Source organism: Rhipicephalus microplus, chromosome X (genome assembly GCF_043290135.1).
Source record: "Rhipicephalus microplus isolate Deutch F79 chromosome X, USDA_Rmic, whole genome shotgun sequence".
In the NCBI taxonomy this organism is placed as follows: Eukaryota; Metazoa; Arthropoda; class Arachnida; order Ixodida; family Ixodidae; genus Rhipicephalus; species Rhipicephalus microplus.
The window spans coordinates 104,373,922-104,399,194 of NC_134710.1; the positions used below are offsets into that span (position 1 = coordinate 104,373,922).

General features: G+C 46.8%; 1 protein-coding gene across 1 annotated transcript; it reads left to right on the forward strand.

Annotated features, from left to right (window-relative positions):
* The first annotated feature begins 630 nt into the window (after positions 1 to 630).
* LOC119175453 (forkhead box protein L1) lies at positions 631 to 24,969 on the forward strand. The gene is made up of 2 exons (XM_037426399.2): positions 631 to 729; positions 23,545 to 24,969. The coding sequence occupies exon 2, from the start codon at positions 23,555 to 23,557 to the stop codon at positions 24,677 to 24,679; it is 1,125 nt and encodes a 374-aa protein (XP_037282296.2). The 5' UTR covers positions 631 to 729; positions 23,545 to 23,554; the 3' UTR covers positions 24,680 to 24,969.
* The last annotated feature ends 304 nt before the right edge of the window (positions 24,970 to 25,273 follow it).

Consider the following 25,273-nt stretch of genomic DNA (forward strand, 5'->3'; position numbering starts at 1 on the left):
AAAAAAGACGGGGCGATGCGCTTGTCCAGTCATCTTGTTTGTGCTTTGTTTCGTGTGCCACAAGTTTTCACGGTGTTTCACCACCAACAAGCCCATTCTCACACCGTTTCAAGTAATAATTTTATCACATTTATTACCGCTTGCTTAAGGTTTTGGTGTTACGAACGAGGGAAACTGTCGTGTGGAGGACTCACAGAGCGTACGGCATGTTGGACTCGCGCTACCGGGCTACGCCACCGCGCCAACGCGCAAAGTTCGCGCCGAGCGTGGGGCGCGGGACCCGCGCGCAGGGCCCGTGCCGCAGTGACATCTCTCGGCGCCGTCGACAAACGCCGCCCACGGTGTGTGCTGATTCACGCCGCCGACCGGGCGACCGGAACGAGCAGGCTCATAAAATGTATCTAAACATAAATATTCGTCGAGAGGGATGTGTTCGGAAGGGGGGAACCTTTATTTTTCCTAGGCGCCCGGCATAAAGGAAGCAGAAGCGAAAACATTTATATTTCTCTATCGCGTGGGGAGAGGAGGTGGAGAGGGGGGTGACTGTTTGTGTATGTAGTCCCTCTGTCGACGTACAGATATATAAACTGCGCTGTTAAGAAGAGGCCGGGTGGTTTTTAATCAGAAACGGTTCCGCCACGCCGCTGATCGGACTGCTGGCTCGCGCCTCTCGCTGAGCGCTCTCGGCCGCCGAGCTCGTCTCCCTGCGTCGTCTGCTCGCATTCTACGGTGAGTGCTGGCCGACGTCACCAGCCGTGCGCGCACTTTGCTTACGTCTGCGTGAAGGACTCTATTCGCGTGCGAGGTGCTGATGCGCATGCGTTGACGATGTAAACGAGCTAACCATCCCATCTGGGATGTTGAGTTGCACGAGCAACTATTTTCGCAGTTCAAGAAGAGACATGTGGCGTATTAGCGAATTGAGATATTACGAGGCATTACTTCGACGTGACTTGAAAATGAGATTAGGACGTCCTCATAGCTCCACTTTTATTCTCCTGTCATGCTTGCTCACACAAGTGCCGCCCGCGATATAACAACGCAGGTAAATTGAAGTTTAAAATATACGTTCGCTTGGGCATTTCGCTTCAAGTGTTACTGATTGATGAGCAGTTGCGAGTGAGGTATAGTCTTCCTAAGTACGCGTTAGAAAGTAACTCAACGTCATACTGGTTTTTTTTTTTGTTTCCTGAGAAAAAAAAGGAAGCTGTGGTGCATCGCGTGTGCATTTTTGACGAAAAATTCAAAACGAAGGTGAACGCTGTGCAAGGGAAAAAAATATGGGTTTCCGCCACCTTTCATTTCAAAACTTGAAACCGATGTTATGGCGTATTAATTTTGTCTATTATTTTGGTGTGTTTTCTAACGACTTTTAGATTATATAAGAGAACCCCTGTGAAGAAAGCTGATCATTGTTATCATGATCAGTTTCATCAACGGGTTTCCCTTAAATTTGTAAGGTTGCACAAAGAACAACATCGCTTCGATATGACTTCGCTGTGTTCAACCGTAAAGTCACGTTGCTTGATCATATAAACGGCCATCTCATAAATTGATTAGCACCTTTACGGAACACTAACAGCTTATCGCCTATGCTGAAGGAAATATGTAAATATTGTCGCATTTGATATACCATGCAGATATACTTTTATTCTGTTGTATAGTACAACAGTAAAACATCATTGCTTTGTCATATATATATATATATATATATATATATATATATATATATATATATATATATATATATATATATATATATATATATATATATATATATATATATATATATATATATATATATATATATATGGTGCAGTATAGGAAACAAAACAATAAAATATTTATTTAATCCTAACAGTTTCGGCTGGTGGACCAGCCTTCTTCGGCTGGTCCACCTGCCAAAACTGTTAGGATTAAATAAATATTTTATTGTTTTGTTTCCTATACTGCACTATTCTCGAAGTTTATAACTTTTTTTACGGTAGCCGGAAGAAACTCTGATCATCTATTTCATATATATATATATATATATATATATATATATATATATATATATATATATATATATATATATATATATATATATATATAGTGTGTGTGTGTGTGTGAATGATCTTGTTACGCTGTGTTGTATGTGAGCCGGCAAGTTGGTTTGGTTTGATTTCGTTGCTCAGCAGTATACGACACGCATCCTCCCTAGAAGATTGACTGAGACTGCGTATAGGATAAATTAACTGCCTACCAATATTTATAATACCTATTTCATGTAGCGCAACACAAAACATACTGGTAATATTATCTTAATCACAGAATAGTGACACTGCGAACGTCCTGAAACACTTCTAATAAAATATTTTCCCTCTGTGGCGACCATGAAGTCGTAAACACAACGCACGCTGTAAACAGTGGAAGGTGAGAGCGGAGCGTGTTTGCGCGCAGCAATTTGATCCGCATGCGTGCACTCTGTGCGCATGCGCCGCTGCTCCACAGGGGCCACTCGATGCCGCTAAGGCAGCGTCGCTTCGAATGACAATATCAGGGTTTTTACGTCCCAGAACCAAGATGAGACTCCGTAGTGCAGGACTCCGGAACTTTGGTCCACCTGGGGTTCTTTTGGTCCACCTGGGGACAACGTACAGTACAGTGGGCTCTACCATTTCGCCTTCATCCAAAGCGTGCAGTGCAAGTCATTGCAAATTTTTGCGCATGTTATATATATATATATAGGGAAAGAAGTGTATACCTAAATACCTAAGGGCTCGTTTTGAGATAAAATGCAATATGAGGTATGCTTAGCGTTTTTTAAATGAAAAACTCTCATGTTCTTGCCAGTATTATATTTGCATTTCATGTTTTATGTTTTCACAATAAACAATTAAAATATATCACTAGCGAATGACGCAAAATTGTTGCCAGAGTGTTGTGAAAAATTCGAAAAAAAACGTGGCTGATACATTTTTCTAAGTATCAGTACACCACGAAAGTGAAGCGCATCTTCACAAAAGTAGTTGAGTGTTTATTGTGCATTCTTTCGCCACAAGGACGAAGGGATGAATGCTACAGCAACAAATTACAATGCCACGCGAAGAACGGCAAGCAGCTCAAAACTTACAGCGCACACCTCAAGCATACATGGTGCGAACGCAGACTAACAACTGTCACAGCTCGACACCTAAAGTGCGCTGTTTCAACAAAAAGAAAGACGCATAAAAGCAACCCACAATCACACACAGGACACGCGTGAGCCATTGTCACAAATCGGTTTCATGTGTGTGAGCAGCGTGCTCCTTTCGTAAACGCGGCTGCGGCAGCGAGCGAAGTGACCTTCGTGCTCTCCCATATAGAGCGTCTGATAAACGCCCCCGCAGGAGATGCCATGTTACGTGGAGGCGGCGCTCCCCGAAACGCGAGAATCGACGACCTTTGGGCTGCGTCCAACGCTACCCAATGCGCGTGCCACCTCGTTACGGATGAAGAAAACGTGTTAAGTTTCGGAGCCATGAGGATCGTCCGGGACCTCCAGATGGTTCATGGTGTATATAAATAGCTTGCCGTTAGCTCTTTTGCCAGCGTATGCTACGTGGTTTAGTGGCCGGCGAAGCGCGCTCAGGATCCAGAGGTCGCTGTTTGTACGCCCTGCGATGGAGCTTTATTTTTTCATTTTTTTCTTTGCAAGCTATCAGCGTATGATGTCATATTCATGATGGAAATATGCCAGTGGAGCCGTGGTGGACCCCGGCATAATACACTTTCGTGGTTAAATAGCACGTTGACTCACATTGCGGCTTCATTGTGCAATGTAGCGGTTGAAGTAAAATTATGGTTTATATATTGTTACATAGTATGATTTGTTAGGAAGAGATTAAGAAGGTTTGAAAGAAGTAGTTTTCATTTTGAGTGACAAAAGTTTTCATCTCAACAACCACAAGGTGGCACGAAGCTCGCCTTTGCCTTACCTTCATAGTATAGCACGTCAGCGGGAACTTCCAGCGGGTCTTTTCGGCAGCGAATAATGCATGTCATACGACTGCTTGTCACTTCTTTCAGTAATACGGCTGTATATAACGTCAAAAATGAGTATAGTGCTAAAATTATGGAACGGTATCTAGTCGATGGCCTGCGAAACAGTATTAGAGCGTTCTGTTGGGCTTTTGATAATTAAAGCACATGGTATTAATAATGTTTAACGTCATAATTAGCGTATAGTTTGTCTAAGGTGGGTTTTTGATGTTTCAGGTATAAGCCGATAGTGATCGTTTACCCCAGGTGTGCATCATGGAATTATGTATCCTAGGTGTACACGTTAAAGATGATTCGATGTCATGCTCATAAATGACCATTGAGTCACCATTTCCGTAGGGGTTTTAACGTTTTCATCTTGCTGTTTCGGAATGGTCCGTAGGTGCAGAAAACGTTTTAATTAAACGCCCGTCCAGTCAGGGTGATTTGTTTTTAACGTTTTCAACACGCTAGGACCTCTGAGAAAGTTATGTATGAAGAGTTTTAATCAAAACCGGAAACGGTGAAGCGGCATTTTGGGCACGACATCGAATCATCTTGAACGTGTACACATAGATGCATCATTTCATCATGCACACCAGTAGTAAGCGATCCCGCAGAGGCCTATATACCCGAGACATAATACAATCAGCTTAGGTAAACTATACGCAATTATTTCGCTAATGATGATTATGAAGACCATGCGTATTAATTATCAGATGCCAAAAAAAGCACCTACACTGTGTTACAGGCCATTCACTGCATTACAATTCTGCCCCCTGGAACTATGAAACGGTTGAATATACCCTGCCCTTTAATGGTCCAAGGGGGAAAATACCGTTCCATAATTTTAGCACTATAGCCCTTTTAATCGTTCTGTAGAGCCGTATTTCTAGAACAAGTGACAAGCAGTCGTATAAAATGCATTATTCGCTTCCGAGTAGCCTCCGCTGGAACTTCAAGCTGACAGGTAATGCAGTGAAGGTGAGGTGAAGGCAACCTTCGTACTACCTTGTGGTTGTTCAGATGTAAATTTTTTTTCTACTCTTTGGAAACTTTCATAATCCCTTACTAACAAAGTATACTATGCAACAATACAAAAGCCATATTTTTACTTGTACCACTACATTGCGAATATGAAGCCGCAGTATGAGTCAAAATGCTATTTTTTCCAACTTTCTCACAATATTCAGGCAACACTTTTGCATCACTCGCTCCCGAAGTATTTTATTCATTTAATGTAAAAACAATTCAAACAGAAATTGTTAATATATTACTGGCGAGAAATGTGTGTTTCTGATAAAAAATGGAACATGCCACATACTGCAATTATTCTTCAAGGTGAAATATAAGCAAAGTTAAAACAAGAATGAATAAACTACCACAGTCATGAAAGACAACCGCCTTAAAGTTTAGGAAAAATTGTTTCATAGTAATTGCTTTAACCAGTAATAATATACAAATATTTAGCGTGACACAGTTTCACTTGGGCGCCTAAAGTTTGGAGCGCCCTCTTGGCAATAAAAATGTTTTGGTAAAATATAGCGTTTCAATAACTAATTCTCACATTCATATACGTATACCTGCACGATTTTTCAACATAATCAGAGACGGTCAAAAATTGACCGGGTAGACTTGATGTGGATTGATCCATATATATATATATATATATATATATATATATATATATATATATATATATATATATATATATATATATATATATATATATCAAGGAAACAAGTGTATACATAAGGGCTTGTTTTTCGTGTTTACACAATATTAATGAGATCTAACAGACAATGATGCCAAGGAAGGTAGGTATAGGGGAAGTTATTAGGCCAATTGTAATGTAAATGAGAAAAAAGAAAAGTGGGTGAGAAGATAACTTGCAGTGGGCAGGATCCGAACCTGCGACCTTCGAATAACGCGTTCGATGCTTTACCACTGAGCTACCACGACAGCTATCCCCCCAGCCACTTTATTGGGTATATATGTCAATTTAAACGTGGAAGTGTTAGTCAGCGCCACTAGTAGCCATGGCGGCGAGTGTGGCACACTCTTTATGAGCCTGTTCGGCGTCACGTAACACGTGAACTTATTACTAACTGGCAGCTGACCAAGAGTCCCTCGTATACAACCTAAAGGCACCAAGTCTGCCAGTACGAGACCCTCGTTAATGAATCAGGGAAACAAGTGTATACAGAAGGGCTCGTTTTTCGTGTTTACACAATAATAATGAAATCTAACAGACAATAATGCCAAGGAAGGTATAGGGGAAGTTATTAGGCCAAGTGTAATGTAAATGAGAATCTTTTCACCCACTTTTCTTTCTTCTCATTTCTTTCTTCTGCATTTTCGATGGAGGCAAAATTGCTGTAAGCCCGTGTGCTCAGATTTGGGTGCACGTTGAAGAATCCCAGGTGGTCAAAATTTCCGGAGCCCTCCACTACGGCGTCTCTCATAATTATATGGTGGTTTTGGGATGTCAAACTCCATATATCAATCAATCACCGAACACCCCAATGGATCACCATGATTACACAACACCATGGCAATGTCACAGACCAAAGAATCATAGACGGTTTGCCTGATTAAGTAATGAAATTGTATGTTCAAATAAAGCGACCGAAATGGCGCTCATACATGTGATGAAAACAAGAAACCATCATTGCTGTTGCGTTCGAATGAGCGCCACATGTGTGCTCGCGCTGACGCTTCTTCCAGGCTGCTCAATGTAACACTCACTGCACGATAGCGGAATTCTCGAGAATATGTAAGTGTCACATCTGACAAACTGGGGCTTATGCCACACATTGCGTCTGGCCTTGTCGCTAGCGCATGTCATTCTGGTAAGAGTGGAGAGCTTGTCAATCGCAGGAAAAAAAATCGACTCATGACTGGGAAGTGGAGGGGGGGGGGGGGGTGCGCTCGCTTTAACTTTCTGCAGAGTACTTATATGTAATTCCTCGCAGTGTTAGCGAGTTGAGCATCGGACGTCTAATTCGATGGCATTGGGTTCGGATCCAACTGACTGTATGGCAGGGGCGTAGCCCTGTCATACAGTCATAAAGGAACATCGTATAATGTCCAACATGCTTTGTTTAGTCTGTTAATTTTATTAGTTATGTCTAATAAAGAAACTAGCCTGTGTAACAATTGCCCATATGTCGTACTTACTGGCCAAAGAAGTGGGCATTTAGTCAGCCAATAAAGGGGCCGTGCGAAACTTTTTTGACCGCCTCATTTAGCACCGGGGCGCGTGTACTTGTGAGTACTGAGATGAATGCAACAATAATTATAGAAATCGGTGCACGGAAAGGCAAGCTATGAGTCCTCAAAGTTGAAGTCTCAAGCAGACGACGACGAGAAACCGTCTATTTCGCATTTCACTAGCCTGCTGACATCAAAGAACACTTCCAAACACAGCGCGCGTTTGGTAAAGACCTACCGGAAAGGTCACCTCATGGTGGCCTTCACACAACACCTCGCTACCGCTCTCTTTGACGGCGTCGTTAACTTGGTTACTACGAACCACGTGCGTCGGGTATAGCAGATGCTACCACGGTCACACTGTGTGAGATACACACGTGCACTTTGGGTGGGGTCACTTTTCGGCTTGCTTGCAAGACGCGCTCTACGGCAACGCCAGCGCCGACCACCTCTCGTATTTTTGGCATGCTAAAAATGCGGCATGCGTTTTCACCTTAAGTTGCTGGCGTACCATAGCCTAGTTCGCAGGCTAAGTGTTGTGCTTGTTGTTCTGAAAATACATCATTTAGAAACAGAAATCATTTCCTTGTGAGAAAGTGTAAAAAGGGTTTTCGCTGTTTCGGGAATTCACACTTATGGCCTAGCTACCACCATATGAATATTGCACGTCTTTTGTAACATCCAGCCAATAAAAAGCGAATGGTCCTTCTCGTCATTTCACAAGACCCAACATCACTTCCCATAACAAAAATAGCCGATGTGTGTCGCCGTAGTCGGAAAGCAAAGCAGTTTGTTCCGTGAATTAAAATTATAACAGCGTCCATTTCGGCGTTGCCATTTGCGGAACGATATCGGTGCGTTTCAAGTTTAAAGTTTTATTATTTGCAAAAACAAGTTACAATATCTAGAATATACAGACGAGGGTCCCAGAGCCAGAGACCTTAGTAGGACCCTCGGTTTGTCGATACAAAATGACGGTAAAATTTATACCGACCAAGAGAAAATTCTTTCAATATATGGACATCAAAATAAACTTTTACATCACAACTCAAGCCAAAACACGCAACATGGTATAAAAAGAACCGAATACAACGCTTAATGCTAGAGGTTAACGCATTCCAAACAGATGAACCAATTGAGTGGCAACAAATAAACCGATTAAAAATACATGCTCAAATAGTGTCGCAGGGCCACTTAAGGGCCAGCTTTTCGGGTCGGAACTGACGGCGCTAGTGACCACTGGTAGTGATTGTCATAACAAGAAAGTAAAGAGTGTAGGAAGGCTATTGAGTTGCCTGTACTTTGCCCCCCCTCCAAATAAAACTCTGGCTACGCTTTTAGAATTTGTTATAAGCACAGTGATCTTTTCGAACAGAATTTTCGCAACGCCAAAGTGTTTGCCATGAGGTCGGCTTTGAAATCAGTCTGAAAGAAAATTAGCCGCTAAGCAAATGCGAGACGATTCCTCCGCCTGCGTTTTCATCATACACGGAAGCATCTGGAGCTATTAGGTAATAAATTCGCTCGTGCACTGGGTAATCTTTTCGCTGATTGTATCATAATGTCAGCGATTGAAATTTAGACTTACGAGGTAGAGTCACGCTTGCTTGCTTGTTTTTTGATTTATGGTTCCTATCCACCACGCGGGTTCAAATCCCGGCTGCGGCGGCTGCATTTCCGATGGAGGCGGAAATGTCGAGGCCCGTGTGCTCAGATTTGGGTGCACGTTAAAGAACCCCAGGTGGTCAAATTTTCCGGAACCCTCCACTACGGCGTCTCTCATAATCATATGGTGGTTTTGGGACGTTAAACCCCACAAATCAATCAATCAATCCTATCCACAACGGGGGATTCGCCATGAAACCGGTGCGTTCACTGGTCAATGTACTATCAACAGCAAAGTTTGCAAAGGGTGCGAAATGTTCGATAAAGCTAAATTAGCGCGTTGTCTGGGGATGTAATGTATAAATAACTGTTCCATGGTGCACTTGTAATTCCGACCTATACGGTCACCAGCTTGATTACAAGCACTGATATAGCAGAAATTCGCATTTGTTAAGGATCCAACAACCCGCAAACTTTTCCTGTTGATTGTACGTTTATGGCGTGTTGGATAAATATCATTGTCATTATTCACGCATGCGCTCGTGGCTCGCGGTTCCTGTAACGGCGGTAACGCCATTGTTTGGTAAGATGATGCATCATTGTACAGGTCGTCCGTGTACCTCACACGACAAGATGGATGAAGGAACTCCTGCGACCTAAAGCATGACGACGTTCTGGCCCACCTGCCACTACAACCGTATACTGCTACCATCTCTGGGTGATTGCACAAAACTCGTGCGGTGATGGAAAGTCCCTGTAGCGGCGCTTCTACGACAGCGATCGAAAGATGCACGAGGCCGTCGTGGCATCGATGACCGATGCAGTGGCTAACCAACTTCGCAGTTGCTTAGAGGATCGCTTCTGCAGCTCATGGCTGGGCCCGCAATGGGTCTCGATCGCAACATTCGAATGCGCTGCTTCAAAAGCCATCTCGGTCAGGGGAATCGCCGTCGTCGCGTCGCCAATACGAATACATGACAGTTCTACCGTTAACTCAGAATTGCCCGAATCCCGCGCGCTTCACCTTGCCGAGGCAACGTCGATGACACCTGAATTCCAGGAGTTCATCGCCGGTGACCAAACTTAAAGAAAAAGACAGTATACGATCGTGAGCCGCTGCATCGGGACTTCGTGACTATGGAAAGGTGTGTGCGCGCAAAGGCCGGTTCTTCGACGAGACGACGTAACCACCGGACCATGGCAAAGAAGAAAGGATTGCCGCCGGCCGGAAAGGCTAAATAGAATATACACCTTCAGAAGTCCCGAAGTGGTCTCCCGAGCCTCGTCTCGGCCTAGCGCTTGTCAGACAAGCGCGAGCAAGGTCAGAGTTTCACATAAATTAGGCTGATGGGACACAGTGTTAAAGCCTTTGGGTGGCTGTGGCGGCCGATTTACTGTGTCTTGTATTTGACGGCCTCCACGTCCGGTCAGAGAAGGGAGACGCGAAAATTCTCTAAAGGAAAATAGCCTCGCCCTTCTGGCGCAGTATTTCTGCAGTACAGGCAGAAGCCATCCCTTAATTAAAGCACCACTGCACACAGCAGCAAAATCCGCATCCTCTTACACCACACTTGTGAAAATTTTCGCATACACAAACACTGTTCTTTGTGAAGGTAAGTTATGACTTGTAATTGTTGCCCGCCATCTACACTTCCCTTTATCGCAAAGCCGCTCATCACTCTCGACATCACCGTCAATTTTTATTGCGGCAGCAATTATATGGGCACTTTCGGCTAGATTTTGATTAATTTATATATGGGGTCTAACGTTCCAAAACCACCATATGATTAAGAGACGCCATAGTGGAGGGCTCTGGAAATTTCGACAACAGGGTGTTCTTCAACGTGCATCCAAATCTGAGCACACGGGCCTACAGCATTTTCGCCTCCATCAAAAATTTAGCTGCCGCAGCCGGGATTCAATCCCGCGACCTGCGGGAGCCGAACACCTTAGCCACTAGACCACCGCGGTGGGGCTCTCGGCTTGATTTCAAGTTACCGCCGGCGTCGACGTTGACGTCGCCGTCACTCACCGTATATGTATCATTATGTATGTAAAAATGCAAGAAAGAAAAAAACACACACACCAGAAAACGATTCCGGCGCGCGGAATCAAGCTTGGGTTCTCTGACTCGTGAATGCGAGGCGTTAACCACTGCGCCATCGAGGAGCACGTCTTTCAACGTCTAAACGGCAAGCTATTTATATCTACCACTTACCGCTGCTGACGGGCATCTCGAGAGAAATTATGTTTGCAGCATAACCAGCAAGATGGCGCAATGAGCACGCGTCGCCACATCGCATAGCGGGAGGGGGATCAACGTCAACCCCCCTCCCAAAATTCTCAATTTTGCTTGCGTATACCCAGCCGCTCACATACAAACACGCGCACTAACTTACAAAAACGAGGTTTCACACCTCCCCTGGAAAGACTTTCGGGCTACGCCCCTAGCAGCTGTCATTTATAAGTACTGATTTCACTCGAATAGATTTTTCGTAGCGCAAAAACTATAGCCACGAGCTGAGGCTTGAAAGCAGGAGTGAAATCTGGGAGTCTCAAAGGAAATTACCAGCGAAAAAATGCGAAACAATTTTTACGCCTGCCTTTTCATCATACAGGAAATCGTCTATGGCTATTATCTGTTTGTTTAGTAATCTTGTACTAGCTGGTCTTGAACTTGGTTATTTAACAATCTCAGTAACTAAAATTTTGATTTTATAAGTAAGGGTCTCATCAGATATTTCCAGTTCGTCTTCTAATTCTCCATCTCCGCATGGAAAGCACGTTGTTAGGGATGGGAAGGAAGGTCGCTGATGGCATCCCCCTGCTGCCAACCAGTTGTTGCGGGTCGCGGCGACCGCAGTCTGCGGGTAGCGGGGCCGATCGCCGTCTCTCCGTCGAGCCAAGGACCAGGGGAGAGCTTTGAGCAAACTTAACGGATTTATTTACATCTTTACAGGGAGTTGTCGAGATGACAGAAGAGAAGAGAAGAACTAGTGGTTTCACAAACCACGAGCGTGGTGGTTAAACTTTACATAGTTCAGAGCAAGGTTCAGAGCGACGTCCAGCACTCTGCCGCGTCGTTTTATGCCCTGTCGGGCTCCTCCTCTATGAGTCGACCACCAATCACGCACACACAGGTGAGGGGGGGGGGGGCGAGCATGCAAGGTCCACGTGAACACTGCACTTTGGTGGCGCCAGCAGGGCTCTTCCTCGTCGTGTGTGAGCCTTTAGTCGAGAGTGCCCACAATCCTGGCCGCATACTTCAAAGGATCCGCCGATTATGTTCGCTCAATTAGCGGGGCGATCCGCGGCAGCCGCCGCGGTCTCCCCCAGGAAGACGCCGTCCCTGTTGTCCTCTTGGTGGCGTCTTGGCGACACTACGTCTCGTACTCCGGGACAATGCCTGGCGGGCATAGGCAGTCAGCCGGTCGGCTACTTGACAATGGATTAAACAAGCGCCGATCTTTTGAGAGGTGCCCGGTTCGTGGAATCCTCTGGGGAGAGCCCTTTGACCAGCGCCGTGGTCGTCTGCCGGTTAACGCGCTAACGATGCGTGACTGGCCCAGGCGGGAGTGGCGGCTCCAAAACCCTCTTTGGCGACATTCCACCCCGTTGGCGCCGCTGTCAATCAGCAGGCGACGTCTCGTGGGGCCGGCCTCTGTTGCTTCCTCCGTCCAGACGTGGCGAGACTGTCCTTTTTGCACTAATCCGGCGTGGCAAATGACTCGCTGGGTCAAGGCATAGCCCGATCGCTACAGCTCCTCCGCCGACGGGAAGATCTCGGACGTCGGGTAGTATCAGCTGCTCGACGAGAGAGATCACAGTAACCGCAGTCTCCCAACACCATTTAAACCACGAAGACCAACCGCTAGAACCAGCAAGCGCCGGCAATGAGTTTTCGGCAACCAGGCTGGTCTTTTAATTGTGCCACAATGCACTTACGCTTTTTTTTAAATGGCAACCACACTAATACTCTTGCCCATAGCTAAAAATTTCGATTACTCCAAATACCCCTTAAAATCATTACGGAAAACGTCCCTCAACGTTCCGTATAACACGACGCTCAGCTAAAGAATTCAACTGATCCCTGAGCACATACCAAAATAACAGAAGGTAATGCAATTTCGTATACTAACACGCTTATTTGCTGAATGTAGTTTCATGTCAGCCCATGTTTTTAAAGAACGCACAAGACTTTGCTGTGCGCTCTAGCATGACATCTTACTCTCATCCAAAGAGCGCTAGCATACCCACACGCACCTAACCATAGGCGATATCTCTCTCACCTAGGTATCCTTAAACCCTCATCTGAACGTGAATTTTCTCGAGGATCAAACGCAAGGAACAATCACACTTGAGGTACACGTCAGGAGTGCGTAACAAAACAGGCGTTAATTTTGCGCTAAAACTCCTGTACCGAATGTTTCTCCCCATGAGCATTTCGAAAATTGCTTTTGTTTAGTTTTATTGTAAAACCTTCCCAAACATTGCTCATTTACTCTATTGAAGACGGCATGCGATGCCGCGCTTAACTAAAGGGCACGAGCATTGAAACTCCGGCGCCGCTCGACTACGCTACCGCGCTTTCAAAACTAGCGGGCGTACCAAATCTTCATTTGCGACTTGCGTGCTCGTATCTTAAAAAAACTCCTTTCACGCAGTCGGTTGACTGATGCGGGCCACTGCTTTCTCATAACGCTGAACAATTCAACTCGAAATTTTGACAAAGCTTACACGCAAACAAAATCTAGAGGGAAGAAAAAAGTGTCCAAGCAAACTAGCTGTGGAGATGACACAGGAACACCACTTTAAAACCAAATATAACCAAACAAGTATGTTTCAAAATAAACTCCTGTGTCCCACTCTCCCTCCTACAGCTGTCGCTCCCCCTTCAGCCGTACACGCGGCGGTCGTGGTCTTCGACTCTGAAAACGCGCGAGACTACAACGTGCACGAGCAACAAGCTGAACTGCAGCGTTACGCCTCATTCGCGATTTTGGCGGGCTTCTGTCAGTTCGGCGTAGGGGACCGGAGCGATGCGTGGGACAGAGTGGCCATGCCTTCTTTGGGCTAGCTCGCGTGTGGTATTTAGCTACTGTGGCTTTTCCCTTTCCTCTAGGACCCCTTCTACAATCCCGTTCCCGCAAAGCTTTAAATCTCCTGCGTACATTCCGTCGCGGGGATGCGCGTTGGGGCCTACCCATCCGCAGTTGGAACCTTATTTTACGCCACAAAGGACCTTTCTTTGAACTGGCTGGTAACCTACTCTTGGGCCGCTCGCCCGGCTGATTGCCCCCTCTTTCACCCCTTCGCTTTGTCGCTCGCGTACGCCTCTCTCGTTTCCGGCGACGTCTGCGACCGACCTGTCCTGCACTGCTTGGAAATTCGTTGCAGGTTGAGTTATCAATGGTTTTACCGCTCAAGGGTGCCTCTGCACCACCTGCCACAGCGTTTCGGCACTTTGATTTCTTGGTTCTGTCGCCTTGTCCGGCCGATTCACCTGTGCTAACGCTGTACTCAGGTGCGCCCTGAAACGTTCTGTGGATAGAACGGAAAGACCGGCGCTCTCCACGCAATTCCATTCGCGAACCCGCTTTCCTCTTACCTTTCGTCCGGTTGCTCGGACGCATGCAATGTAATTTTGACGCTGCTGCAAAGCTCTTATTTGCTACGCTGACAGGTTTTGCGCCTTCTTTTACACGCGTAGTACTGTTTGTCTTTCTCGCGGATTTGCGACGTCTCTTTCGTCTACGCCGCTTTTTGCGTGTCGCTTCCGAGCCTCCCGATCGCATCTCACACTCGTGAACCCTCTCACAGCTTTCGTCAGCTGTCTCAGTCGCGCGGTCTAAATGATTTTCGCCCTGGTCATCTTTATTCTCACCCTCTAGACCGGTGGACTGGTTAACACACTCAGGAACAATGCAGCTGTTTCCCTTCGAAAAATCTTGCTCGCATTCCTGAGAGCTGTCTGCAACTGCACTGATACCCTTCTGTACGCTCGCTGCTTCTGAGCCTTCTCTGGTGTTCTTGCCTACTTCGACCTCATTTGCAAGATCCACCGTCGCGACAAACCCAGTTGAGGTCTGTACCAGTTTTTCTACAGCTATTCTAGCTGTTTCGCTAACAGTTAACTGGCAAAGCACCTCGTCGCACTCGCTACTCAGCGCAGCTTCATTCGCAGCACTCAAACTCGATTCGCCTTTGAATCCGCTGCTATGTTCACACGTGCTAGCCTTCTCTAAAGCTCTGGGCTGCACCTCGCACTTCTCGTGCTCTACACTTGCGGATGGCTGAATCTTCCACCGCGTTGCCTCGACTTTTTGTTCCGACAGTTCAATATCTAGGCTGAGTGCTCGCTCGAACTCTTCACCTCGCTGCCGTTTTTCTATCTCCCATTTGCTCTCACTATTCACCTTGGTGCTATGAGAGACACGCGGACCCCTCTCAGGCTTGGTGTTAATACCAGCACACCGCCGCGCGTTCTTCAACGGAGCGTTCATGAGCTTCCATTCAATTTGCTTTCTGTCAATTCTGGTGCCGAAGCACCGCAGTAAGGCTGCCTTAGCTACATTGTAACTGTTGAACTCGTCCTCGGAAAGGTACCCTATTCTACCAATTAAGTCGCATGGAAAGACACTCAATAAGGCGATAGACCAATAGTCTTCGTCGAGCCCTAGGTCTGTGCAAACATTCTCGTAAGAGGTTAGGTAACTCTCTATATCCTCGCCCTCTTCGAATGGATGGATCCTCGAATTTACTTGAGACCATCTAAGGCACTGTATTGATCTTCTTGTCTCTTCCAGTTTTACCTTAAGGCTTTCCTTCCACTGCTCTCTCTCTTGCTCTCGCCTTTCCTGACGCTCCCGTTCTTCACGCCTTTCCTCGCGCCTTTCCTGTTGCTTTTGAATCTCGTTCCACGTCTTCACTGGTTAGATTCAAGCCCTCGATAGCGCCAACAATTGCGTGTTTCTTCATCCCCTTATCTACTTCCGCTCCCAGCTCCTCCCCCAGAATCAGGAGCTGATTCTTCAACAAACGCTTCCAATCCATGACAGAGAACTAGTGTGGTGCAGCTCACTCTCTACCCAGAAGTTCCGAAAATCTGCTTCTGTGGTAGCCTCTACCAGCGAAAAGATTGCACTTCTATCTTATCAGCCTGGCAACCAAAAAACCAAAGCCAGCACTCACCAGTCCACAGCTGCCAGTCTCCATGATCTCGGCGTGTTGTTCATTCTCCGTCCTCCAGGCTCACATCCAATCGCTTGCCATCCAGTTGTTATGGATGGGAAGGAAGGTCGCTGCTGGCATCCCCCTGCTGCCAACCAGTTGTTGCGGGTCGCGGCGACCGCAGTCTGCGGGTAGCGGGGCCGATCGACGTCTCTCCGTCGAGCCAAGGACTAGGGGAGAGCTTTGAGCAAACTTAACGGATTTATTTACATCTTTACAGGGAGTTGTCGAGATGACAGAAGAGAAGATAAGAACTAGTGGTTTCACAAACCACGAGCGTGGTGGTTAAACTTTACATAGTTCAGAGCAAGGTTCAGAGCGACGTCCAGCACTCTGCCGCGTCGTTTTATGCCCTGTCGGGTTCCTCCTCTACGAGTCGACCACCAATCACGCACACACAGGTGAGGGGGGGGGGCGAGCATGCAAGGTCCACGTGAACACTGCACTTTGGTGGCGCCAGCAGGGCTCTTCCTCGTCGTGTGTGAGCCTTTAGTCGAGAGTGCCCACAATCCTGGCCGCATACTTCAAAGGGTCCGCCGATTATGTTCGCTCAATTAGCGGGGCGATCCGCGGCAGCCGCCGCGGTCTCCCCCAGGAAGACGCCGTCCCTGTTGTCCTCTTGGTGGCGTCTTGGCGACACTACGTCTCGTACTCCGGGACAATGCCTGGCGGGCATAGGCAGTCAGCCGGTCGGCTACTTGACAATGGATTAAACAAGCGCCGATCTTTTGAGAGGTGCCCGGTTCGTGGAAACCTCTGGGGAGAGCCCTTTGACCAGCGCCGTCGTCGTCTGCCGGTTAACGCGCTAACGATGCGTGACTGGCCCAGGCGGGAGATAGAGTGGCGGCTCCAAAACCCTCTTTGGCGACATTCCACCCCGTTGGCGCCGCTGTCAATCAGCAGGCGACGTCTCGTGGGGCCGGCCTCTGTTGCTTCCTCGGTCCAGACGTGGCGAGACTGTCCTTTTTGCACTAATCCGGCGTGGCAAATGACTCGCTGGGTCAAGGCATAGCCCGATCGCTACAACGTTCAGCGGCCAATGTACGAGCCTACTCGTATAAGAATCATCGTCATCTTTGGCGCACGAGCTCGTGGCGCACGATGCCCGGATTGCCATTGTTTGCTTGTGCGATGATGACATGACCTGATGAACGAAACGACTGCTGCGACCAAGAGCATGCCGACATTGCGGCCGACGTGCCGCTCCGACCATGGTGTTCTGTCGTGTCCGGGTGACATCGGTAAGTTCATAGAAGAGTACCGGCGGCTAGATGCTGAGGCTCTAAATACGCACGAAGTCGTCGGGTCGTCGAGGACAGATGCAGTGACAAACCAGCATCGAGATCGTCACTGTCGCTCCGTTACTAGATGGGCGAAACGACTCTTGCGACCTAGAGCATGCCGCAGTTCCGGCCAACCTTCCGCTACAATCACAGTGCCTATAGCCATCTATGGGTGACTACAGAGCGTTCCTAAAAAAGCACTGGTGATTGTACGACGGCGCTCGAAAGATGCACGAAGCCGTCGTGTCGTTGTCCGATGCAGCGGCGTTCCGTCATCACACTTGCTTAGCACAGAGTGGTGGCACGTCATGGCAGGACCATCAATGGGTGTCATGCGCGCGTTCGAACCCAGTGTTCGAAAAACTATCTCGGACAGTAAGCTGGCTGTCTTGAGGCGTCATCGCGTCACCACTACGAATAGACGACGAGTCTGTCACATTTCTGCCGTTAACTTAGAAGTACCGGAAGCCTACGCGCTTCATCTTTCTGAGAGGACGACAATGGCCCCTGGACTCCAAGAGCTCGTCTCCGGTGACACGACGAGAATGGGAGGGAACCTTAAACAGCCAAGTACTGTCACTACCACCGATTACGCTGGTGTTAAAGGTGAACCACCCAAGACCAAGACGTCGCGTCCGGAAATTCAAGTCTTCAGGACAGCTGAACCGGCGTACGTTTGTGACGTGAGAGCCGCACCAGAAGTACCAATCGCTGTGGATTAGAAAAGGAAGGCCACCAGTATGAGAAACCTCATGGGTCGTGGACAAAGGCATTGTGCAAGCGTGAAAAATGCAAGGTTGGTTTAGGCGAGGAAGATGCTTTCCAAGACGGCCTATTTTGGCTCGCCAACGTGACTTGAAGAATAGCGACTGCTGATCGCCTCCAGAAATGTTTCGAAATACCTACGCAGACTCTGCGTCAAAACCTGCATCAAGAAGGCACTGCCTGACAAGATCGTCTTCGTGGGGCTCACACGTGAAATTCGGCATGCCCGGAAGATTGCCTTCAGCACTTAACTAGGCCCACTCTCGATCAGCCTTTCAAGTACGAGCAATGTGCATTAAAACTGCGTATGTGCGAGAATTTCACGCAAGGGCTCTTTTCTCCTGTGTCACTCTGTTCGCTTTTACCAGTGCTTTTCAATAAACAAGCTTAGCAATGTGGTCTTAGACGAGTCTGGTGCGCTGGCACAGTCAATGCATCTGTCGTTTGCAGGGCAAGGAAAAGAGTACAGCGGAGTACAACATTGAACAGTCTGCTTTGAAATGCGGTGTAATGTTAGTTTCATTCTCTTTAGTGTATGTGTGCATGTGCGAACGCAGAGCACCAGTGCTCAGCGTTGAAAGTACGTCTTCGTCTTGCTCATTCATATGCGTGACATTATACTATATTTTCGTGATTTTGTCTTCTTTCCTTTTGTTTTTATAGTGTATTATATACTGAATTACGCTTACATGCATGGCCTCTTTTTTAAAAGCCGTACGCGTCAAGTACAAACTCGGGTTCAAACACTTGGAGCTCTATATATATATATATATATATATATATATATATGTTGGATTCCTTGTTCACGCTTGGTCATGGTGGCGGTAGAAAACATTTTTATTTCTGAACATCAATCAGAGAGTTGCTGCACTGCATGCTTGGTTCGTGCCGTACATTGATCGCGCCGTTACGTACAGTAGAGCTCGGCTCATCACCTAGAATTTTCGGTGAGCTCGCGCGCACCGAAGACCTATATAAGCCACAGTTTCCAAATGGGTGTTTTACACAACGAAATTTCAGTAGAAGTTAATTGTTTTACGTATAGAACGAAGACTTTTTTTTCTGGAGGGCCCACCGCTCAGCCAGCACTCCGGTGATCCTGCTCGCAGAGCGGATGATAAACGACAGACTAGTAAATAAAAGACAGGACAAATATAAAAATACATGGACACACAGATACATCCGTGTCTACATCTTTTCATCGCATCGCATCGCCCGTGAAGTTTGTTTACATATTGCACAAAGGCGCTATTTGTAGCAATTTTTCAGGCGATAATAAGACATCTTGTATATATAGTATGGTAAACGTTGTTTATTGCTCCTCATCTTACTTAGCCTCGAACAAAGCGTATTAGTATATGAAGGAAGCATGCAGTACGGCGCTGTTTCGCAGCTGTTGTCCGCAGATTTATAGGCTGACGCCAGTCTAGATATCGATTAATTATGCAAAGGCGTTGTGTCGCAGTTGCTGAATGTTAAATGTTCTCATTTAAGGAATATCCACCGGACCATACATCCTACCGCTCCCGTTTTTTGCGTTTTCATCACTTTATTTTTACGCAAGGGCTGTTCACATAGGCCAATTTATGTGTATCTTATCCGCCTTGTGTTTTGCTATGGTGGCGCCACTGCTCGTCTTGCCGCTCGTATAGTGCGGAGAAAGCGGTTGCAGACTCTCCCAACCCCTATAGAATTCCATGCATTCCGAATTAAATTTGCGCATTCATTGTAAAAAAACAACCGAGCACCATTTCTCGCAGGTTTCTCACACCAACGAGACTCTTTCGCCTTTATGCCCTTGGCATGCTCCAAGTTAATCCTTCTTTCCACTTTTTAAAATTTATTTTGCTTGACTTCGGACCGCGTGCTTTGCAGGTGGCAGCCATAAGGTGCGGCAACTAGTTGGCATCGAGGCACCCTAACGGCAGCGTTCCCAACAAGACCGGCGGCTCGTCGCTTTCGTCGCGGTCGCGTCCTTCTTGGACATTGCAACGTTTAAATTGCCTAAAGGTCGAGGCCACACATTGGAATATGAGCCCTGATTTCGCTCAGCTGCCATTGCATCCACGGAAACGCTTCAGATTCCGACGTGCACTTTTGTTTGTTGGTCGCTGTGCAAGATGTCCTCCTACAAGACCGCGGTTTTTCTTGTGAGTCAGCTGTGTGTGTAGCTTTCGGCGTCGTGGCAGTTTGTTGACCCGACGAGGAAAACAGGCGCTACATCTTGGGTACCGCTCGTATGACGGCTACTTTTGAGATGTTACTGTACGCGCACGATTGTGCTACAATTTAAACACCACGCTCGGCCTTGTGCGTCTACTTGACACCAGTGTTCGGTAACAAGTGCGTTGTTATCATTGTTGTGTTGGTAAGTGTTGAGTTGCAGGTTAAATACTTTGTTTTTTCAAAAGTGAGTGAGCCTGTAAGTCGCTCTTCTAGATGCTCGCTATTCCACGAAACATTAATTCTGGAATCACGTGTTATGTGGATTTTCACCTACCAGAGGAGAATCTAGCATACGATGCGTACATACTTCGCACGTGCGCATTTCCTATTTATATCTGAGTCATTCCACGCGTGCGAACTTCCTGCACAAGCCTCAGTTTTTTGTGCTTAATTTGAAAGGCATTTGATGGAGAACTGTGGCTTCAGCAGTGTTATTGATGGGATATTCAGAAGTACGTGATCGTACTACAGTTTGAAGTTCCGCATAATGTTTCTACGGTCTGTGAAATAAAAAAAAAATGTGAATGTTTGTTACTCATATTCTCTAGCGCTGTCATACATTATTATGCATCTGTGACGCATGTTAAAACGTTGCGTAGCTTTCCCTTTGTTGTTCTTATTCACAGTTAGCTCGGTCAAGGTGAAAGTGCTGGACGAAGATGAAAATGTGTCTTTTGTGCGTTTCTTAAGCATGCATAATACCATGATCTGCATTGTTGTTGGACTGTTCAGGTTGTTCAATGAAACGAAAAAGCATTTCTGCGTTGCAACAGCTTTTGTTTCGCTTGTGTTAGCTGGTCACGCAAACATATTCAACGCATGCACGTTAGAAACGCATGCATCGCACAGCGCTCGCGCACAGTAATAAAAAACAACCCCGTAATCTTCAAACAAATATAAGAGAACCATCGACGTAACAAACGTCATGGCTGTCTAGTGGAGCAGTGACGGCAGCGAAAATATTAAATCAGGACATAAAGTGAATTTTAAAAAAAAATACGGTTAGTATAGTGGGCACTTTGCGCAAAGTTAAGCAGCGCGATCCGCTTTTCGCCACCATTCGCTGTTGGTGGCGCCAACGGTACCCCTCAAAGCAGCAGCAGCGCATGAGGCGGATTATCGTTGGAAGTGTCGCCACAAGATCTAAGATATCAGTGCTAAACGCCCTGATCAACATATTGGACACCCGAGTGACACATATCATACAAGATGGTGTGTTTTTCACTTTCTTATCAGAGATTGCCGTGGGCGTATAGCCAAGTCCTTCTTTTAGGAACACGCGACGTATGAGATAACCTTCGCTTGTTTACTCAAACCATACTTCGAAGCATACTTGTGCCAATTAGGTTTTCTGTTCTTCAATAAAAGCAGGTGATACCTTTAATATACACAGATAACGGCGATCATCTTAATTTCTAACTGTCCCCTGAAAAATAGCGAAGGGACTCTCTTGTTTAAGAGAACTCATGATGACTGTCCAGACTCAGTATACGAGCAAACTGTGGGTCCACCGTGTTGTTGTTTTTTTTTCTTTTTTTTAGCTGGATGCTTGATAGATTGCCATCTTTTTTTTTTTCGCACTTCAGAATACGACGCGAAGAGCTCGTGATGCTGTCTTTCCAACTCCCGGCTCTACGAAGACGTGCAACGCACTTGTTTCAAAAATAATGAAAGTGGAGTGCACCTTTCGCAAGTTATTCATATTTCAGCAGTCTGGCATAAAATTTATAGTTTGGAATGACCTTGCGGAATGAATTGTTTCGAGTACTGCTATACGAACGTGTGCTTTTTACTCTTTTTGGAAATGTAAGCCATCAAATAACATACTCTTTAGTCGTGTAGATATCGTTGCATTTTGCCTGTGTCCTCATTCCTGTGAAACACGAAGTTACAGCTGGAACATGAATAAATTCAACGGAGAACTAAGAAAAAAGTCCCCGCAGTATAGAAAAAAAATTGTACCATCGCCTGCTAAAGGGAACCGTGTCTAGAAGCGAAGCAGCGGGTGCTAACGCTTACACTGGCGGTTGTGTTGACGCTGGCAGTCATCGGGACGTTGCGCAGGAGAGAAACCTGGGGAGGCGCAAAGCTCGCAGTAATGTACCGATGTTTCCTACTGGAACATGCCAATCGCTGCTAATAGGTAATCCGAGGCAGAATACTCCAATTGGATATAGAGACCCGCAGTCCGCTTTTACTTAACACGCACGCTATGAACTCTTATTGTTCAACAATGTACAGCAGAAATCTCCCACCGGCACTACCTTGGAGGTCAATCCAAGAGATAAATAAATAAAAGAAAGAGAAAGGGAGGTTAACCTAGAAGAACTGGTTTGCTACTTTGTACGGTGGTAGGGAAGTAAGGGTTGAAAATAGGATGCAGATAGACGGATATTAAATAGATTAGGAAGAAAATTACTTATGCACACACATGCAGGGCCTTACGATCGCAGTCGTTTGGAGAGGCCGGTTGAACGCAAGAAGTGCAGGAGCACCTTCACAGTCTTCTTCTGTGACATAACGTCTTGTCGGTAGCACAGGATTTTTTCTTCCGAAAGAGTCTGGTTGTCTAGTTCGTCTAGTGCGTTGGAGAGTGACTGTCTCTGCGAGCAGTATTGTGGGCATTCACGCAGAATATGCCTAGTTGTTTCGTCACTGCCGCAATGGTTACATGCAGCAGTGTCAAGATTCAGTGCATATATATACGGGTGGCCAGTGACCAGTCTTGCAGCTCGAGAATTCGTTTTTTCTTAATCAAGAAGAACGCTAACAGACGCTGCCTGCGTCGGCGTAGCGAGGTGAGAGGGGGAGCGTATATGAGAAGAGAGAGGGGGAGCGAGAGTAGGTTAGCAGGCAAGAGAGGAGGAGCGGACATGCATGCGCAGTAAGGGCGTTCACTTTGTTTGCAGGATTGAGCTCGACCCTAAGCTCCTTTGCATCTAAAACATGAAAATAATACGTAATTGCTAGCCTGGTACGTGAATTTTACTTCTGACTTTAATGGGAACAGGATCAAGTAATCCCTAAGGGAGGCAGCTGATGGTGCCTTAACACTTCCTTTTTACTTTTCTTGAAGCATTGGTGCCCTTGAGCGTCCTTTCACCACACTTGTTTTGTGTTTCGAAATTCTGCACTTTTCTTTCAGACCTTTTATAGCCACCTCCCTCCCCTTAATCTAGCGCAGGGCTTCATTGTTAAAAAATTTTTGCTTTCATTGCAGACATACACCTATGAAGTCGTCAATTGATACCCAGGCGATGGACCATGCAGGTGCCTGCAGTTCTGAATTTTTCTATCCACCCGAGTGCCTGCTTCCAGCGTCCGAAAGCTTCCGGCACTGTCTCTCGTCGACAGAACGAGTGGACTCTCTCTCTTATCCACTCGGCTCCTACTACCGCCCAGAAGTCGGCGCTCTCTCTGAAATCACGAGTCTGGCTGTCGCCGAAGGGGCCATGAAGCCTCCGTACTCGTACATCGCTCTTATCACGATGGCCATTCGCAGCACTCCTGAGCAGAAGATAACGCTCAGTGGCATCTACAAGTTCATCATGGACCGGTTTCCCTTCTATCACCACAACAAGCAAGGCTGGCAGAATTCCATCAGACACAATTTGTCCCTCAACGACTGCTTCGTCAAACTGCCGCGCGAGAAGGGCAAACCAGGAAAGGGTCATTACTGGACGTTGGGCGCCAACTGCGAGTCCATGTTCGAGAACGGAAACTTCAGGCGCAGGAAACGCAGGAAGAAACAGCCCGCGATTGATATGGATAGCCCGGCCGAGGTCACCTTTACTAAGCATGAACGACTCTTCGCCGCCGCAGCAGCAGCCGCCGTGGCGGGGCGACCGTACCACGAGCTTGACCTGTCAACACCCGTCAGATTGCCGCTACCGACTAGCGCGCTGCGGTCTCCCGAGATGCTCGCGCGGCCTGAACTTGGCCCACCGGCGACGCCCGCAGACACGGCGAAAGCTGACGGACGGCTCAACAGCTCTTTTACCATTGATAGTATCATGAGGCGGCCTTCGAGAGCAACGTCGAATCGAACGGAAATGGGTGCGCCGCTACTACACGTACCGCGACTGGGCGCCGGCTGCGGGGGCAGCACGTTGTTCGACCGTTTGCCCTCTTTCTCGTTACCGATGTATTTAGAAAAAAGCTGGTTGACGTCGGAGCGCTTTGGTCAAATGCAAGAACAGCAGCCTGGCGTTTCCTTGTTCTCTCCTCTGAGTAGGTACGAGGTGCTCCCGAGTTGCAAGCGCTCACTCGTCTCAGCTGACACGGAGGCGACCTTCAATGCCTTCCCGCCGCTACTGAAGGTCGAACTTGGTGAAGAAAGAACTCCCACGCCGTGACGTGCACGGAGTTTGTGCATTTAAAATATGCGCTTTTCGTTATGATGTGATTTATTTATGATATATTCCTGAAGGTGTGTCTTCAACCAGAATAAAGGTAACTGACGCGTAGTCGGATCCTGAACAATCAGTATCAGTCGCTCCAACGAGAGGCACCGCAAGTTTTAGAACCAGGCTTGCATTCAAAATCAATTAAAGCACACAAGAAGAAACGACAGATATAGCCCATCATAATAAAAGAAAGAATGCAATCCAATTGATTTGAAATGGCAATAAATTGATTTTTTGTATTTGTCTCAGCCACTATATGTGGGTATACCACTACACCCCTAGCTATCGAAGAGCTTCGCCCAGTCTGCCCCACACAAGAGTCCTTTGATACTTTTTACGGTCTCTAATCTGTCACCTCAGATTCACATGAAGTCAGCGGCTGAAGGCGCAGTAGTGCAGGAGAAAACACGCGAACACAGCTATCGTTGTGGTTGCACATGGCACAGACTTTGTGTTCTAGCTTTCTTAACCTCCGCCATGACCGCTTTACTTTCACGTTGCTACTTTCAACGCACAATATGCGTAAATGAGTGCCTGAGTGGG

Coding starts and splice junctions, on each gene's coding strand:
- LOC119175453 (XM_037426399.2), top strand. CDS start 23,555: ATGAAGTCGTCAATTGATACCCAGGCGATGGACCATGCAGGTGCCTGC.